The 20166-nt window shown below is 43.4% G+C and overlaps 1 protein-coding gene across 1 annotated transcript; it reads right to left on the minus strand.

Moving 5' to 3' along the window:
• Positions 1–10869: 10869 nt before the first annotated feature.
• LOC308323646 (uncharacterized protein) lies at positions 10870–16470 on the minus strand. The gene is made up of 2 exons (XM_080775407.1): positions 16217–16470; positions 10870–14811 (listed from the first exon to the last, which is right to left on the minus strand). Exons 1-2 carry the CDS (start codon positions 16407–16409, stop codon positions 13748–13750), a joined length of 1257 nt encoding a protein of 418 aa, XP_080631533.1. The 5' UTR covers positions 16410–16470; the 3' UTR covers positions 10870–13747.
• Between the last annotated feature and the right edge of the window lie 3696 nt (positions 16471–20166).

Raw genomic sequence — 20166 nt, forward strand, 5'->3', positions numbered from 1 at the left:
CGTTGATACATTTAAAAAGTAAAAAAGAAACATACCGGTATGTTTTCAAAATAATCAATATCCACAGCCCTAATTGCTATCAATACTAGTGTCTCACATCACCTTGTGTCCAAATACCCAATCTATTCCTTTAGTAATCCACTACTTTAATGGCATCCATCACACTGTTCAGCAATGATATGAAAACAAATCCAGTTGTCTCAACGTATTGAATGCATTTGTGTCCACCAACTGATGATAATATGAATAAAAGTGGTTCTTCCTCATTGTTGCATGATGCAATATGTTGATATACATCTTTATATTGATCTACGGTCCCTTGCCTGTTTTCTAACAATTGTACAAAGGTATTCCTTGAGCGAGACGTGACACACATCACAAAGATACTGTCAATGTTATGCCGGTATTAGTGTCCGTCCTTTTATGCACGACTGAATGTATGAATGTGGCTTTCTATACAATACTTGTTCCCCAACTGTTGTTTACACGGATCTTGTGCTCTCAAGATGTGTCGTTCTTACATTTCTATAAGGTGTTTTATGTACGAATATGACAATAAATTTGGAATGCAATACGATACAACATTGTACTGTGACTAAATTCTTCTTTGAGTTCTCCTATAAATTGCTATTTCATTCATGTATTCGATTGATTATTTACTTATTTAAAATGTTCCCTCCTTGGAGAAATTGGCCTAATTACAGGTAAAATATAATTTATTTTTAAATCACATCGTTCTTTTGGTCAATGATTATGACATGATGTTACTATCCTATCCAGTAATATCCATCAAACCATAGGCCTTTAAGGTCACAGTGTCCTTCTGAAGCAGGACATAATCAATATGACACTCTGTAAACAATCAATAACATACCTCCCTTTAGTAACAGAACAAAGCTTGCCCTTTGAGGTAGCATGCAGGCTCTCATACAAATCACATGGAGCACATGACGTGACGCCACAGCTGCAGAGAATGGTTCCTTCATTGGCATACTGGATCCATTTACATTCAAGTGGTGCAAAGACGAGCCTGTTATGGCAATCAAATGGCTAAAACTATACACATAAAAGACCACACTACGCAGAACGTACTAATTTACGTGTGTGCGTGCGTTTTTGTTCAGAGAGTCACAGCTTGTTGAGCCCCAAATGGACACACAAATTACTCCTGGCCATGGATTTTTTTGACTGGAGCGTCCAGTGGGTCAGTGACAACAGAAGATGCAATATAGATAAATCCATGGAGTGGTGCCCTGTAGGCCAGGTGTAGGCAATCAATACCGAGGTGTGCGCTTAATTACCGGTAAAATGTGACTATACTTTTATTAGAATGACTGTCATTGTGGCCACTCCCAATCTTGTAGATCTGCTATTTTATATACTTTTGTGTGATGCTTTAGTGTGCTCAAGGGGCATTAATGTACGAAACAACACAAAAAGTTAAAAGAGAGATAGGAGATTTCTGCCCATTGCCCAACAGTGTGGAAGTGGAACAGAATCTCTTTGAAGTCACTTCATTATATTTACATTATTGCAGTCACACAGTGTGGAATGTCATTTTTCTATGACATATACTAACTATGACATATGACTCAATATTTGGGAAAGGTTTCAGTCTAAACTGACTGCCATTCACTCACATTATAAAGTTATTTATAACACAACAAAACTATTCGTTTCCCTTTGTACAGGATATGTATACAGTGTAGATCGGGGTCCCAGAGATTAAATGTGTAATTGAGGGTCCATGGCCTATAATGATAATCCATATCAATCTGGGGGTCCTTGAAATTAGAAGCCAGTGGTGTACTGTAAAGTACATTACTCAAGTGGGCTACTGTACTTAAAGGACAACTTTGGGTTTTTTCAACCAAGGTTCATGTTTAGGCTGTTATTAGAGAAAGTAAAAGATGAGTGTTAAATGTTATTAATTTGCTTATTAGACAGACATCCGCCACTGTATGCCGGAAATATCCGAAAATTGCATGTGAGTCAACAGTCTGCATCGAGAGAGTAGACTGGATGATCCGTGGCACAGCGGTGTCACGTGCCGGAAATTGCCGATTTAAGCTGACAACACATCACATCCACGATACATTGTCAACAACACCGTCATACAGTACGACAATGTATAAATCAGGTTCAAGAACACACAATCAGTGGAGGTGCGAAGACTGCGCACAGATTAAACATGGACGAAACAAAGCCAGAAAATAGCAAATGTAGCAGGACATTCTACGTTTGTTTTTGTTTTTCAGACACTTGTAAGTATAAATGCCTAAGTTCCGGTAGGTCAACCGTCAAGTTAGCTTGATGAGGCAAATATCGAACGTTTCTGGTTGAGCTATGAGATCTCACGCATTGAGGCAGTCAGTTGACAAATGACCCTGCTCTCACACGCAAAACACGCAACACCTCCTATAATCATGCTGTGCAACCACAAATCCAAAACCTTTTCCCCTAAACATCTATTAATCTAGTTACATATATCCTGATGCTCTCACACACAGAGCCATCAGTGATTTAGGCAGTGCCCACCTCACCTCCTATCTCTGGTATAAAATTCGAATCAACTTGGACTTACTTCAAAGTCCCCATAGCACATTATATTTTGTTAAAGGGATGATCTGTCATTTGTGCCAATTTATACAGCATTAGTTGTCGTCATTCTCGTTCTAATCACGACACAGAACCAAAGCTGTGATACTCACATGCTGTCAAGTGTTGTCAAGTGTGTATAATTGAACCCAGAACCTTCTGATTCAAAAGGTGAGCCTGCTACCAAATAACAAGCTACCCAGACATCTGGTCCCACCCCCTCCGCCCACATATCTCTACATACCATGTTTTGTTTTGGTTTGTTTGTATTAATTCAGCCCAGGTGCCAAGCACAGTTGAATGTGAAAATAATGGGCTGAGTTCGCCTCAAGGTGACAGCGTGTCACAGCTGGGACATTACCATAAAAATAGGAAATGTGTTCAGTTAGACTGAGCAAGTGTGTATAATTGAACAAAGTGGCAGTTGGTCTAAAAGTGCCTGTGCTCCTGGCGTTAAGGCCTGTTTTTTGTCCAACACAACATCATGATGCAATTTGGTGGTTTTATATGAACCACAAATAATGCCTTGTGGTTCTAATGTTGTAATGCTAGCCAGTAATTCTGGCCATAACCAAATTCAGTTGTACCGCAATATATTTTACAGTTTAAAAAGTGCTCACAAAAGTTCTCAAAAACATCAGTTTTCCTACATAGGCAGTTTGTGTCTTGTGCCTACTTATTTAAAAACTGTTAAAGGAGCATTCAGGGATTTGGGTGATTTGGAAAAACTCTGCCCCAATAACAAGATGTGCACATGCACGCACTACAGTGGGGGGGACACAACAGGCCAACAGCACGCATACAAAGGCCCACTCCCTCTCTATCCTGATTGGATGAAGGCTGGGCCACCTAGCCAAAAAGGTATTCTTTACCCCAGGGGTTAACTGGGGACAGGGAGGAACTAAGTGATATTTGAATTAAGTGAAATCACTGAATATAACTTTAAGGTATTCAATCAATCAAGACTACTACTGTTGCAAGGCATTCTGGGAGATAGGAAAACACCAAAGAGCATCAATCTTCAATAGGGACTGTTTAGTCTTAGTCAACTACAAATCAAAAACCTTTTAGTCCTAGTGAACTAAATGAATACTGCCATAAAGAAACTAAAACATAATTGCATTTTCTTAAATTTTCCCAAAATATCAATAATAATTCCGATAGATCATAATTATGTACAAGCTCATGTTGTCTTTGAAAGTATCCACAGATACATATAGTACAGAACTGTCTTTGAATCTTCCCAAATGATTTCAGGTGTAAACCGCTGCACTGGAGCGCCATCCTGTGGCTAAACCGCAACCCCACATACTGTAGTCTACTATATGTCTTACATACTGCAGTCTACTGTAATAACTAAAAATGCCCAAGGGATATCAGTGGGCACCCTCTTGAATTCTTAAGAGGTGACCCCAAGCTACAATAATCAGTTGAGAAAAAAAACTTTTACTGACAAAACCACGTTCAGCCAAAAATCATCAAATGATATGCACAACATATTTGATTTATGATTAATGAATTATTAATGAATGCTTATTAACCCCTTCATGCCCAAAAATTACATAAAATATATCTTTTGAGATTGTATGCACAATAATCATGTCAAATGTATCAACTTTGCTTTCTACAGTCCGTATTAGTGAAACTGTAGCATATTTCTTTTCAGGTGGTGGCATATTATCGAGCACCAAACATTTCCCACAAAAGTAGTTATGAGATTTCATGCAACGATACTATCAAATCCAATAAAATGTACTATTTAATCAAATAAAGATGTATTCATACATATGGTCATGTTCAATGTTTTGAATTGACAGAGTAATTTAACCCCATTAAATAATACAGGTCTATAGAACACAAATATTATTCCACCGAAATTAATAAAGCTGAATAAAGTAGCATTTCATAAAACATAAAAACATTACAGCTATGATTATGAATATGATCACTTAATTGCTGAAGGCTACAGATTACAACCACAATTCATACATGTGTAACTTTTTTCCTGCTATGCTATGCCTTGATGATTTTGTTATACAGTATATAGGCCTACAGTAGGTTCACTGTTAGCTGAAAGTGGGCTTTCTGGTGTTCTGTCAGATGTTTTTGCCAATATGTTGAATGGGAAAGAAGTTCCTTCAGAATGTGTGTGCGTGCCCTGCAGTTGATGGCTGAGCTAGTGCTACAGAGTGTGATCGTAGATGGACCAGAGGCAGAGGACCTGATGAGAGCCTTGAGTCAGATTGCAATAGCTGATGTCATACATCTAGTCTGAACATGAGATGACTTCTCCATCTTCTGATGTTATGGCCTCTACTACCTGAAAAGCTACCTCCACATGATCAAAGGTATTTTTATGTGACACCACCCATTGCTGGAGGATGGAATGGTCGGTGGACCAACCAGTTCATATAACCTTCATGAGGTATGGCCACAGTGCAGGATGGATTATTTGAATAACATTGAAGCAAGAGACCCTGAAGACCTTGGCCCTGAGTTGTCACATCGGCTCCCAGATTGAGTCAGACATGAAAGATATGGAAGAGAGAAGAGGAGGACAGAGATACTGCAAAGTCTTCTCCCATGTCTGATTTCCACTCTCTCCTCATCTTGTGCTATAAGCAATCCAAGTGCCATTTAGACCTTCAGGTCCTGTTCCGTTAAGGAAACTATAGAGGAAACTTGACTACTATTCTGGGAGAAAAAAACCTACAGGTAGCTTCTCTACCAACAACACATCAATCATTCATTGATAATGTTAAGAGCCCACTTTTAAGCAGCTTTGTGGCAAAAGAAAAAGTTTGACTGGCAGTAGGCCTAAGTAAGAGTGAAAACCTACTGTATATGGTTTTAGTGTAGAATGTTCACAGATAAGCCAGCTGAAATAGTTAATTCATAGGAAAGGGGATGTGGTGGACATGACCACTTCCAAATAATTTATTTTCAATGCAAATGTGTTGCATTTGCAATTTTGCATTGATTATTGTATGTTATGGTATTTTCCTGTTTTGCATGAAGTGGTTAATATCTAAATGCCCCGTTCTGAAATCAAATACATGTAGGCCATTGGGGAACAGCAACCGTTTACATCCCTGCAGCCCTATGACAGCAGCAGGTCAGAAAAGCTAAATACCAAGTTATTTGTTTCACTCAAACTATGGGTCACTCACTCACTCACTATATGACACAGCAAAGAAATACAAGAGAGAGAGAGAGAGAGAGAGAGAGAGAGAGAGAGAGAGAGAGAGAGAGAGAGAGAGAGAGAGAGAGAGAGAGAGAGAGAGAGAGAGAATTAAAGAGGAATAGGCCTAGAAATCTAGACAGACAAGAGGTGTTGCCACCAAGCCAGGCATGAACCGATATCAGCCAACCTGTCATAGATCATAACCTTCAACAGCTGCTCAACACAGATCCACATCACTTCTAGAAGTATTCCACGTTGGAATACTTATTAACCTCGCCCACCAGGCTTTCCACAATACTTATAGAATGGCTTAGCCGCAATTTGAAAATGGGATGAATTCAGTTGCAACGCCAACACCCTCCCTCCATTGACTCCCCATGCACTCATCCAAATTGCCATCTGCTTGTATGGGTATTAAACGACGTAAAACTCACCAACATTGCAGCTGTAGGCAGTAGGGAAAGCTTGAATTATCCTCTTTCAATCTGCAAAGCGTTTGTTTCATAAAAATCCACCATGTTTGTTGTTTGGAAGCAGTCCGCACTCGTCGAAGTCACTGAACGGCCCTGCGTTCCACCACCACCTGTTTCGAATTTGCACATAATGCAGGAGGCAGCAGCGCCAGCGCGACCCGTTAATTAGTACCTTACTTAATACCATTATGTTAGCTTTGTTTCAATTTCAATCATATTTGTACAAAATTATTATCTATAATTATAATCATACACTAGCCAGACAGATGGCTAGACTATTGTGGAAATCAATTAATCAATAATAAAATATTACAATAATACATAAGACTACTCAAAAAAAAAAGTATAGTATAATACAGAAAATGTTAAATTGTAAACCATCTCAAAGTATGTTAATTATGCTCTCAATACTTGGTAGGCTACTTTTGAACAATAAGTTACTTCATCAATAAAGATTTGACTACTGAGGGTTTAAAAGGTTAAAGCTGATATAAGCAATAATGTCACATTTTTAATTACCTTTTTTGTATCGCTCCAAAAATATATATAGTCTCTGTGACACATCTGGGGGCCAGATGTGTCACAAAAAAGTCATTAAAATGTTGACATATTATTGCTTATGCTTTAGGGTTAATTAAGGGATTAATCTGCAACAAGCCAACAACCCCTGCTCTACTGGGTTCAGGTCAGGCACTGTGGTGGGTGGTGCCAAGTCCTGCTGGAAAAGGAAATCAGCATCTCCATGAATCTTGTCATTATGCACAAAGTGCTCTGGACTTGATAAAACAGACTGCATCAACGCCAGCAGATGAGCAACATGGATTCTGCATTTCATTTGGAAATCAATGTCCCAAAGTGTCTGTAGGAAGAGTAAGAGGCACCGAGTCAGAGTTGCTTCATCATCACAAGTGTGTTGATTCGGGCAAGCGAAGGAAGGATGGATTATAGGAGACCTTTGGTAATCCTGGGGGTTTCAGCTTCCTCCAGCTGATGGCTGCAGTCAGGTGGTCATGATGCAGGGTTACGCATCTTGCTCAGTGTCAGAGAGAGAAAACGGCCTCAGCCAGCCTGGGACCAGGTGTGTCAATCCCCAAGACACACCTCAGCAGGCTGGCACTCTCCTCCTACACAGGGACAGAGAACAACAATTAGTATCCAACCAAACCAACCCCACACACACCCCCATGGGATGGGTCATCACATCAGCGACCCTTCAACTGTTCGACACAGGAGACCAACCGGTGACCTTCTGATTACCATAGACGGCATTTGGTAATATTTCAAAACAAATCTTATCCCAGCCAACCATAAAAAACGCATTCATCTCTCGTGTCTTCTGAACAGCTCGTACTGCACCATCAACAACACCCTCATTCATCCCCTGGCATTTCTTTTCACCAGGGCCTAATTGAAGACAAGGAATCCGATTTAATCCGCTCTCCCTTCTGAGTATCTGGACACTGCACAGAATGTCTTTGAAGTCTGTCGTTGCAAAGCTTCACACTACTCTGTCTCACCTCTTCCAAGGCATTTATTGATATTACTTACTGAATGTGATCCCAACACTGACCCTGTTCAGTGGTTCCCATGATCATCACACAACAGGAAAGCTCCCTTTCAACTTTTAAACCCGAGTTGTAGCCTAGTTCGAGTGCGGCGGTCTCAAACCCCTGGCTTGCGGACGCAACGAGCTGTGCAACCAAAAGTCAGTGTAGCAGAAAATTCTTAGCTTCGTGAAAGGATAGAATGGGATGATGAACTTAGATTAATTAAACATGAACTCAAAATTGTGCATTTAGATAAAACCTTTATCCATGGCATTTTACAATGCTAATGTGCATTACATTCAAACCATGCAAGGTGCTAGCCTACTCATCAGGAGCAATTTGGTGGTTCAGTGTCTTGCTCAAGGACACTTTGATGGTGGAGCCTGGGATCGAACTGTGAACATTCCAGTTGCTAAGTGGCCGCTCTACCTCCTGAGCCAACCCTTGCATCCCTAGTCCAAGCATGTCATAATAGGTGAACATTCGCCCATATAGCCCATATGGACAGTTCTTCTTGTATTTGTTTTACTGAGGTCAAGGTTAGGAATAAGTTCACGGTTAAGTACTTGTACTGAGGTTACGATTAGGAATAAGCTTGAGTTTAGGCATAGTTTTACTGAGGTTACGTTTATAGGAATACTTGGTGGCGCCGCGAGGTTGCCGGATTTGACCCGGAGTGAGCATGTTTTGGGGCAAGCGTTCTTAAATTCTATGTTGTGAGCTTGTAGATCGGCTATACTGTCGGGGAAAATCTGGGACAATACACTCCACATGTCCCAGACCCTCCTGGCTCCCTGGTTAGAATTGTAGACTCACTCCCAATCTTCCATCGTAATCTGAAGACTCACCTCTTCAGACTCCACCCTGGTATGCACGTGACATCATCATACCCGGAAGTTATGCAGGAACGCCTATTGAGTGGCAAAAAACTACTTTCTGGCCTAGACAGCCCATATAAACAACGTTAAACAATGTTAAACTCACTTTGCCACTCACTTTATGCACGCGTATACCCTCTATTGTTCCAGGGAATTCAAAATGAGACTGCCTGACGCAATTCCAATACGTCCTTGTCCTTTGCACAGTGGACAGGTTAAAACTTTTGAAATACAATAATCAGTAGAAGTGAGCTAAAACATTCATTGCGCTTAAAGCGGCAATGCATAACTTCCTTTGTGAGGATAAAACTGTATTTTAACCAATCTTGATGGTAGAGTAGTGGTTCGACAAGTGGGTTCTAGTGTCTCCCCAGGACCCATACGTACCAACTCATGAATAAACAACTTCATAATAGAACTGATTTACAAGCTGGCAATACGTCACGATATGACACATTGTGAGATTGTGGATCTGCTATGGTCACTATTTCTTTAAAATATAGAAAATGTCTGAAACTTTTTATCATTTTAGTTTAAGTTCAAAAATACTTTGAATTAAACATAAAAAAAAGCCCATAAAAATGGGTCCCCACTGTTTGGGGGAACCTAGTGTTGAACATAAGACAACTGTGGTGGGTTGAGGTGGTCTCCCTGCTCTTCTACTGAGCTCCTGTGGTCTGGTAGGCTACCTACTGGTTGACAAGAGGTATTGCATTCAATTCAAAAGGAAACGTCACAATTTCTCTAGGTAGCCTACTAGTTCTCCACTAATGGCTCAACAGCAAAGCTTTTGACTTTGCACGAAGTGAAACTTGGATTGCAGCTTTTGGCTTTCAGTCTTTATTAAAGAAATGGTTAAGTTGCAGCCTAAAATGAACACATTTTCCTCTAGTTCTCAAATTTTAGAATTTGGGTTGGGGCTTGGGGGTGTGTAAATGTTTTTGGTTATAGCAGCACTTATCTTTCCTCTTCTACCACGGATTTGAACTAGTTCACCATTGAACTAATAGAACCAGCCTGCTTACTCAGGGGATAAATTGAATCTTGACCATTTAGGACAAAACTCATGTCAGATCAGAGATCCTGTGTCTAGGTGAGACAATGACCTTTGACACGATCTAAAGGTCTCAATAGAGCAGGGAGACAAAATACAACCACCCCAATTGTACAAGTTGTACATTGTATCTCTACCACAGAGTTCTGTATACTGATTGGATAAAATTGGTACCCCGACCTGAAAAGGCATTTTATGCTTAATAATGTGTCGTAGAGGGATCCTGGGCGCTACACCCGACATGGGGGAATTTCCCCGGCCGGACGTAGCGTGTGGAAGGAACACATTACTCCGACCAGTTCTTTTCCCCTCCATGGCCAGGAGGAGGTCGGATTACTGCATGTTTGTTGTGAGGCTACCTACCCTAGGGGACACAGGGAGAACTCCAAATATGTAACGGTTAGTAGGAATAAACACAAAAAGTTCCTGTTTGACCAAATGGGTTCCCAGTTTAGGATTAATGTGACTTTAAGATGTAATTCTAAACATCTCATTGATTCAAAACAAACTGATAATGGCCAACTCAGCTTCACATTTGAAGTTGAACTACTTTTAATTCCTTACTTTAAATATACAAATAAAAATAAAACAAAAACTCACAACCAGGCCTGGTATTCCATCATTTTAGGGGCAAGGTCACTTGGCCTTTGGTGTTGTCCATTTCTTGAGGGCACAAAGGGCCAGATGCCAAGGCAGAAAGGAAGGAATTACATTTTTGTCCATTGAAAGAATGTATTGAATTTAAGGGTTAAAATGCAGTAGGCCCATTTACAATCTGATCCATGCTCAGGCCTGCACCAATCAAAGTCACTGGATTGTTTTAAAGACGGGGACGCAATTATTAAGACCTAATACTGGTGTCTACAAATTGACAAGATAGATTTAGATATTAGTACGCTGGGGCATTAAAGCCACTGTGTCCTCAGAGCATTTTTTGAGGGGCAACGACAGTCATGGCCTCTGTGGCCTTCCTGAAACACCTCTCATCATGACACATTGTGGGCTTTTAAAGTTATTTAGAAAGTTGTTATTGTCGAAAAAGTATAAAATAGTTTGCCGAGTCACATTTCATTTATTGACATAAAATAACCTGATAAGACAAAAACTCAACCTAAAATGTAGACATACTGTATAAACATTGCTTATAGAGGGTGATCGAGGTACCAGTGTGACTGTGGATGCAGTAGTTGCACGTTGTACAAAAAGGCAGCATGGCTTTCTACCAAACAATGTTGCAGTGTCTCTGTAGCCACTGTGTGGTGTAAAAAATAAAACATGTTCCACAATGATTTAGTTCAAAGTTATCTATAAGTGGGTGGGTCATTAACAGTAACCTGTGCATACTCTGGCCATTTAGTTCATAGTCGCTGTAGAGCAGAAACCTCTTATCTCCATAAACTGTGTTTTTTTTTGTAAATGAATTACCGGTACCTAATTAGCCTGGCCTAGCCAGTGTGCTTTCTGGTCTAGAGGGGCGGGTAGCGCATTGCTCAAGCGCTGGATAATATTGGCTCACGGATCAGAGCGCCCGCCCTTGATCCCCTCCACCCCTCCCCGGTAGAAAACAGCAAAGAAAACTGACGTCACAATATTTTGAGCGACACCCCTCTGCACTGTAGTTCACTCCCACTGCTAGACCAGGAAATGTGTCTTGTTCCCCTAGGCTTTCATTTTTGAGCCAAATGCGAACGAAAATAAAAGCCTGGGTACCGAGGCTATGACCTATTGATTATACTACAGCGTCACACAAAAGGAGCAGATCACAATGCAGTGCTTTGAACTTGTAGATCTACTTTTGACGCTTTTTCATTTGAATCCTGAAAGGTAACAGGTAAGGCTTGGACATAATGAGGTTTCCACCCGACTGTGCCGACACACATGGTAAAATAAATGTAATTTGAATTCAGCAGTGTTAAAGGGATACTTTGACACCACTAGTAGCTTGTTATTTGAGCTTGCGAGACTATTTGTAATAAGGCTGTCACTTCAAGTGAGTCTGTGAGGCTAAGTACTACCGTTGTCAAATCACACAAGGCCATGAAACATCATATAGAGCAGGGTGACGTGACGCAAGTCCACGGGTTCTGCAGAATACTTTGATAATATTTGGAATTAATCGATTTACCAATATCACTTTGTTTTATCTATTTCTTGGACCCTCTATAACTTGGTAAAATGGACAGGAGTTGTACTGTCCTTGGTGCATTCTTTGTCAATCAACACCAAATCTCTTCGCCAAAAATATCTGATCTACAAGCTCACTTGTTACAACACGTTGCAAGCTTGTAGATTTACTATATTTTGTCAGATGTTCACCCCGGAATAGGAATGATGGGTTTTGAATGGTTAGATGTCAAGTCAATGTCATTTTCAATCTGCTCTAATGGAAAAATATCTTTTCAAGTTCTCCTTGTGACATATTGCATCTTAGGGAGCAGATAGAGTAACGTGGTGCTGTAAAGTAACATTGTAATACAGGGGTGCTGTGGATGAAAACGTTTTTTACAGGGGTGCCACGAGATAAAAACATGAATAGAAAACTGTGACAGAACACAGACAGAACCTCATTAAATACTTTCACACTCCCTTCATGCGCCTCAATTAATTCTCTGTAGAGCAGTGGTTATCAACATGTGGTCTAATGCAAATCAAACTGAGGGTCCTCATAATCAGAGCCATCTAATAGAAGAGTTGAGGGGGCAGAAAACAGCCTGGTCACGTGGTTCATGTACTCGCGCGAGCTCATAGACTCCAATGCATTCTGTAAACTTCCGGTTGTCCCCATGTGGAGCTTCAATTAGGGACAAACCAATAGAAGTCTATGTAGAAGAGCCGCCATTGGACTGGCCCCATGAAGTGAACAGAGTTTGCGTAACTCTGTCTATACTCTATGACTCGGCTTGTAATTAAAAAGGTTGAGAATCACTGCTCCAAAGTCATACTCTGAAATCTGTCTGTCACGTCTGTTCCTCTGGCAGAAAGACAAGTAAAGGAAAAGATTATTAATAAATAAACAAATAAATAAACAAATAAATAAATGCATGTGAAAGCAGCAGGCCATGCTGTGCCTAGAGAGTGGCCTCTGTACAGAACTGTTAATCCCAGGGTTTCCACAAGGTGGCAAACCCGTTTCCCGTTTCCGGGTTCATCGTCCCATAGCTTCATTTGATTGGCTCATCTTCAGCACATGAGGAAAGAGAAAGATGGTAAATTTAGGAATATTCACCATCCCGATTGGAGCCACTAGAGGCGACATGGTACACAAATCTTACGTCCTATGGTTACTGGTGCTAGATCCCGCGAGAGTGTGTTCCTGGGTGCAGTACTTAGTTTAGACAGTATTTGGTTTAGACTAGTCATTGGTTAGACGAGTCATTAGTCCTACAACTACAATCTATCTCAAACCCTCACCTCCCACGGGGCAGCACACCTAAACCTAACCCATATCTAACCAATGACTAGTCTAAACTAAGTATGCACCCTGTGCTGACGGTCACCCATTGGAATGAATATAGACTCCAACCTGCTTCCCGACTCCTAAAAAAGCGTCCACCCACTTCTTGCTATTTCCATCTTGGACACGGGTGAAAGCGGCATATGCGTTTCCGGTTCAAGCCTGCCGCAGAGCCAATCAAACAGTTATTGAACAGGTGCTGAAAACAGCTATGCCACCTTCGGAAAAACCCGGGACTACAGTCATTCATAGTGTATTGTCTGTGGAGCCCAATGCCTTATTGTACACTTTGTTGCAGGCTGTGTCGTGCACCGAAAATAGCCGATATACAACGCGTATAGATCGTTGGTTCTCATTTCTATGTTGGCTATAAAAAAATAGCAGATCTACAACAAGCTCACAGCACAAAACCTTCACGGGTGAGGGTCCACGGGCAAATACATTCATTTGAGGGTCCTTTACATGAAAAAGTTTGAGAACCACTGGTGTAGATAAGCTCTTTCCGGTGCGCGACACTGGCACTTAGACAAAGTAGAACTCCCCCCTTAGCAGAAGGCTGCTACGTGGACACGAAGCACATCTCTTTCTTCAGGTGGACTTGCAGGCCACTGGCGGTGGTGAAGGTCTTGGAGCACTGCAGGCAGCGGTAGGGCTTCTCGCCTGAGTGCGTGCGCACATGCTTCTTCATGGTGTCGCCGTCGCTGAACGTCCGGTAGCAGTACGGGCAGCTGTACGGTCGCTCACCCGTGTGGATGCGCAGGTGGCGCCGCAGGTTCCCCCGCTGGCTGAAGCTCTTGGAGCAGAAGGTGCAGCGGTGCGGTCGCTCGCCCGTGTGCGTGCGCAGGTGCCGCCGCAGGTCGGCCGACTGGGCGAAGGACTTGCAGCACCAGTCGCAGGCGTAGGCCTTGCGCTTCTGCTCCGCGTGCAGCCGCAGGCCACCGGCGTGGGAGAACGACTCACCGCAGCGCGAGCAGCGATAGTCGCCGCCAGCAGTCTCCCGCCGATTGTTGCCGAAGCCATCGGCGGCCGTTGTGATGCCAGACACCACCCCGTCACGGGTACCGCCGGGTGATGATTGTGGGTCTAGAGCTAGCCGGTTTGCTTCTTCGCCGATTCCGAGCCGGGCCTCGTCACCGCTGTGGCACGCGGTGGAGTCGGAGGTGACAGGGTCCCCATGGCTCGCAGGGTGAGGAGCGATGGCCTCATACTCCTCTGGTTCCGTTTTGATCAGCGTCTGAAGCGGAGGAGGTAGCTCCTCGCCACGTGGCGGGCTCTCACAGCGGCTCTTGGCAACAGTGTTCAGGGAACACGAGAGGCTGAGCGAGCAGGCGTTGCTGAAAGCCTCCAGCTGGGCCACGGGCTCGGATTTAGACAGCGTCTCCTGATAGCTGGGCTTGGCCTCGACATGTCCCTGTGCCTCCAGGGGGTCTGGGGGTGGCGGCGCCGGAGGAGGGGTCTTGCTCTGGACGGACAGAAGCTGGACAGAGACCAGCGTCTCCTCTTTCTGCTGGACGAGGGAGCCGCCCGGTACCTGGCTCTGCTCTGGTTCCACTGGACATGACCTCAGCTCTGGATCTCTACTTTCCTCTGGACCAGAGAACAGGAGAGTTGAGCGGGTGGACCCTATGGTAATGAGAAGAAAATTAAATATATATTTCTGTCGTCGGGCAGAAACCCCCTCTCTCCAGCTTTTTTCCTGCTACTTTTGCTATTTTGAATTTGAATCTGTAACCATTTTGGTTTCCACCCGACAGACAATATCGTCGGTAGACGACGTTGACAGAAAGTTAAATTCTCTTTATTGTCAATGGCGTTTCTAAAACAAACATTTAACTAAAAACAACCTGTATAATGAATGGCCGTTTTGACTGTTTGCGTAAACACAAACATGCCATTGACAATGACACAAATTGTGATTGGCCGAAATGAGATGTATGATGCTAAGAGCACCCCTCACTTCACACGGGTGTGATTTGTTTTTCCTTATGACAGAAAATAGATTAGGTCAGATACTTGCAGCTAGGTGATCCGACCTACAGTATATTGCTCTAAGAAATATGCATTTCTCTTCATTTTAGTATTTGCTCAGTGGCCTTGTGGTTAGAGTGTCCGCCCCCTGAAACTGGGAGGTCGGGGTTCAATTCCCGGCCGGGTCATACCAAAGACTGTAAAAATGGGACCCAGTGCCTCCCTGCTTGACACTCAGCATCAAAGGGTTGGATTGGGGGTCAAATCTACTAATCAAATGATTCCCGTGTGCGACGCACGCTGCAGCTCACCGCTCCTTGGCTGTGGCTCACCGCTCCAAGAGATGGGTCAAATGCGGAGAACAAATTTCACTGCGGTAACGTGTGTGACAAATCGTATGACTTTGACTTTGTATGCTCATTGCTCACTAAGCTTGTAGATAGTGACATGCCTGCAGTTAGACTTGGAGGAAGACTAGCATATATGTATTTCATCGACTGATGAAAGTCAGACTCAATAAAAATACATCTATGATAGTCTGCAGTGCAGTGCCATGTCCAAAATAGGCACGCAAGGTGGAAAGATTAGGTGATCCTCATCCTACATGCACGCTGCAACAATCACAATGTATTTAAAGCAGTGGTTTGTAACCAGTGGTCCGGCGAACACCAGTGGTCCTTGAGGGGGTTCTAGGTGGTCTCAGCTAAATGATGGAGTGTAAAATGAAAACAAATGGCCCGTTTGGTTTCATTTTACGTTCTCAATAGTTAAATTATTGTTAAACAACTGCTTTGCTTAAAAAACTAAAAAACATCTGCTTTACTTAATTTACAAGTCTACATGATAATGTAGAAGAATTGTTATTTTGATCAACGTTTGCCTTCTGTCTCTCCTAATTGTACCACATCAATGAACACAGCATGGAATTGTAGACAAGTCTGAGTGGCTATACATCTCATCAAATGGTGGTTCGTGGGCGGCTCAGATGCCGAATCTATAACCTTGATAGGAAAAAGAAGGGTTGAAAGCCACTGATTTAAAGTTCCAGCTCCATCCTTACTGAGCCAGTCCGTCTCGGCCTCCAGCAGCAGGATGTCCCGCAGCTGTCTCCGCAGGCTCTCGTTCTCCTGCTTGGTGCGGGCCGTCTCCTCGCGGTACTCCGTCACCGTGTCGCCCACCACGTCCACGATCTCCCGCACCACGGCCGCCAAGCGCTCCGTCAGGTAGGCGTTCAACAGCTGCAGCTTGGTCATCTTTGATCACACCATCCAGATCCACGCAGACGCAACACAACACAACATACACACCTCGGCTTTCTCCCTCTCCAAGCAAAGGGACGAAGAAGAAGATAAACTAAAAACACACGGAAACGGAAGTACTAGTTTGTATTTGCTGACTCCTGTGCTGGTGCGCCCGGGAGGTATGCTGGCAAACTCTGGTACTATAGTTTTGTTTTTGTTGTTTTGTAGGGGAGCAGGGTGTTCAGACTTCAGAGGGTGCAAATTGCAATCGTTGCAATACACCAGTGATTCTCAATCTCAGACTTGTTCAATGTCCATGTATTTTTTATTACTGTGTATTATGTAAAAATTGAGCTGTCCAGTTATAGAGGTGCTGAATAGTTCAGCCTGCTCTACTGCATAGGCCTATGCCTAATTTTAATATAAAATGACACGAGGTAGCTTAACAATTACATTAGCTTTTTTTTTTTTTTTTTTTTTTACCAACTTGTTAGATGTGAAAATATGGAGGTTTTCTGTTGGGATCGAGGCCTATACTAACTAGTAGCCTACACTATATTCACTATTCACTCACTTGTTACTGTGTGCGTGTGTGTGTGTGTGTGTGTGTGTGTGTGTGTGTGTGTGTGTGAAAAACGAGACAATAATATCCATGCGATGAACCGCACTCACCACAGGGTGGCGGTAGTTTCACGCTTTGTTATTTTAATCAAAGATAGAAAGGGATACAGGGGTGACAGCCAGGCAACATCCATTATCAAATTCCAATTTTATGAGGAGCTCTGCCTTTTACACAAATGAACAATAAGTCAACAACACAGCATAGCATAAATCCATCTGTCAGATCTATTTAAGCGTCTAATTTATAGCGTTTCATAAGTTGTAAATTGTGTGCGTGTGCGTGTGAGTGTGCGCGTGCGTGTGCGTGCGTGTGCTCAACACACTGATAGTATAACCTAAATCCTAATATAGCCTACGACAGGCTATATAGGCTAGCATCATTATATTATAGTAGTGTAGTGCAGGGTTTCTCAAAGTGGGGGCTGTGGCACCCTAGGGTGCCTTGATGCAAGTCCAGGGGTGCCTCAGAATACTTTGATAATATTTGGAATGTATCAACACTTCAGTTTAACCACTTAATTAGACCCGAGTAGCCTACATTTTATCTCAGGTTGTTTTACTATGTATAGGCTATAGAGTCTAATCATACATTTAGTCATTTAACATGACAAAGGGTGCTATAAAGTAATTCAGGGGTTTTGTGGATCAAAATGTTATTTACAGGGGTGACCTGAGAACCACTGTGTCCTCAGAGTTACTACAGAGAGGACCCCGTGGCCCCTAGGGGGTCCTCAGAGTTACTACAGAGAGGACCCCGTGGCCCCTAGGGGGTCCTCGGAGGACCCCCTGGCCCCTAGGGGGTCCTCAGAGTTACTACAGAGAGGACCCCCTGGCCCCTAGGGGGTCCTCAGAGTTACTACAGAGAGGACCCCGTGGCCCCTAGGGGGTCCTCAGAGTTACTACAGAGAGGACCCCCTGGCCCCTAGGGGGTCCTCGGAGTTAGAGACATCAAAGGTTTGTATAACTATTTTTTTGTTTGCAATAATTTTAGAATACAAATGCACATGAATCCAACATAATAATAAACAAGCAAACAAACAAACAAGAACTGATCATGGGGGGGGCGACAGTAGCTCAGGAGGTAGAGCGTCCGTCTTGGAATCCCCGGCTCATCCTGGCCGTGTGCTCGAGGTGTCCTTGAGCAAGACACTGAAACTGTTCCCAAAGAGCAGGTTGGTGTCTGTCATGGTTTACTCCACCATCGGTGTGTGAATGGGTGAATGTTATTCACATTGTATAGTGCAGGGAAAGTCGCCACACACACACACACACACACACACACACACACACACACACACACACACACACAGTACACCCCAAAGGTTAGCACCTTAACTAATAGTGACATATTCATGTATAAATGCAGAGCCTTGGGAGCTGAGTCATGCCCTTGTTAATGTATTATTTAGGAATGTACCCGATTACACACTACAGCACAACCTGCTGTTTTCATTTAGACATGTTTCCTCCTCGAGAGTCTACGAACATGTTAGCTCAATTTCCAAAACGGTGAAAATAGCAGATCTACAAGCTCATAATGTGTCGGGCCGTGAAGCGCCGTCAGCATGCGGATCGGCTATTTTCCCTATTTCTTATATAATACATAATAATGGATTGCATTTTTAGAGTGCTTTTCTATGCACAGTGTTTTCTCAATGGTCCATTCATTCATTGGACGGTGAAGCGGCAAACAGTCAATGCCAGCGTCCTCACTTCCCAGTTCCACATCAATCGTGGCAAGCTACCATGCGAGGCACCGACCGACTCATTGTGAGGTTCAGTGTGAGGTTCAGTGTCTTGCCCAAGGACACTTGGGTGGGATTCAAACCGCAGACCCACAGATCATTGGACGACCTGCCCTACCTCCTGAGCCACTTATTTCTGATTGTCTGATATGTGCTTCAGGCATCAGTGCAGACACATATGCATGGAGTGTCAGTGACTGCAGTCATGCAGCACATGTGGAATGCACGGCAGCGGTGTACCTCTGATTCAATTTATCGATCAGATAATTCAGTCAGGAGAGGCTAATGAAATCCCTCAACGTTGACTAATTCTCTCCCAGTGTCTCTTCCAATGTTCTCTCTTTATCTTGTATGGATCCTTGTCTGCCTGCCTGCCTGCCTGCCTGCCTGCCTGCCTGCCTGCCTGCCTGCCTGCCGGCCAGCCGCCCGGTCCGTATAGTTTTATTTCAATTTCATTTAAAATCTGAAGTGAGCAATGACATACATCATAATTATTTCCCCAAATGCTGCCCAAAAGAACCCACTTGCTTATGCTCCACTTTGTTGGCCTGCAGGCTTAGAGAGGTAAATCAAATTGGTGAAATCACAGCACCTTACACTTGGCCTCAAGGCCAACACTGCAACTCTATATAGCACAAACAGAAAGGCCCAATGCCATTTTTTTCCACACAGCAGTCCAAATAGTGTACAAGGCCCCTCACCTCTATGGCAGCCCAACACAAAGGGAGTCCAAGCACAGCTGGGATACTCCTTTAGCTACGATGGGGAAGATGGTTTGACAAACAAACAATAAAGAAATAAAACCGTGGTCGAACCAGCTAACCAGCTCCTCACTTATTAGCCTAACATCTACTATATAATGCGCCACGTCTCTGCGTGCGTACGTGTGTGCGTGCGTACGTGTGTGTGTATAGTTGTAATGGACGTAACTCGAGAACCGTTTGACCCACCGACTTCACATTCAACACACGCGTTCCACACCCCCACAGAGAGTGCAGTGCCAGGTATCGAGTCGGTCGGACCCACGGTTCTCCAGAACCACCACAAAAGGCTCTGGTCAGGCTCTGCCAGTGGGCCTAATGAGGCCAACTCCTTTCACCTGGGCCAGGCTCTGCCAGTGGGACTAATGAGGCCAACTCCTTTCACCTGTGCAATTTCCAGCCTCTGCCTCAGCCAATTGAGGCTCAACCAATCAGGCTCTGCCAGTGGGCCGAATTGATTGCCAAGTACACTTTTCAGTTTGCAGTCTTCACACACAGGCACATACACAGATCTCCATGTGGAACACCGACTGACAGTTTAAACGGGTGCTTTGACAACGTATATCATTAGGTTCCCAAGTAGGCCGGTGGCCGACTGTGACGGGCACGTACAGGTCTAGTAAGTCTAAATCCTGGAGCCCA

Source organism: Protomyctophum bolini (assembly GCF_963924005.1).
Source record: "Protomyctophum bolini genome assembly, chromosome: 11".
In the NCBI taxonomy this organism is placed as follows: Eukaryota; Metazoa; Chordata; class Actinopteri; order Myctophiformes; family Myctophidae; genus Protomyctophum; species Protomyctophum bolini.

What these genes read in the sequence shown, in the direction of transcription:
- LOC308323646 (XM_080775407.1), bottom strand. Translation starts at nt 16,409, where the DNA reads ATGACCAAGCTGCAGCTGTTGAACGCCTACCTGACGGAGCGCTTGGCG. An exon ending in GGCCGAGACGGACTGGCTCA is followed by an intron (nt 14,812 to 16,216) that starts GTAAGGATGGAG and finishes TCATTACCATAG; the next exon opens with GGTCCACCCGCTCAACTCTC.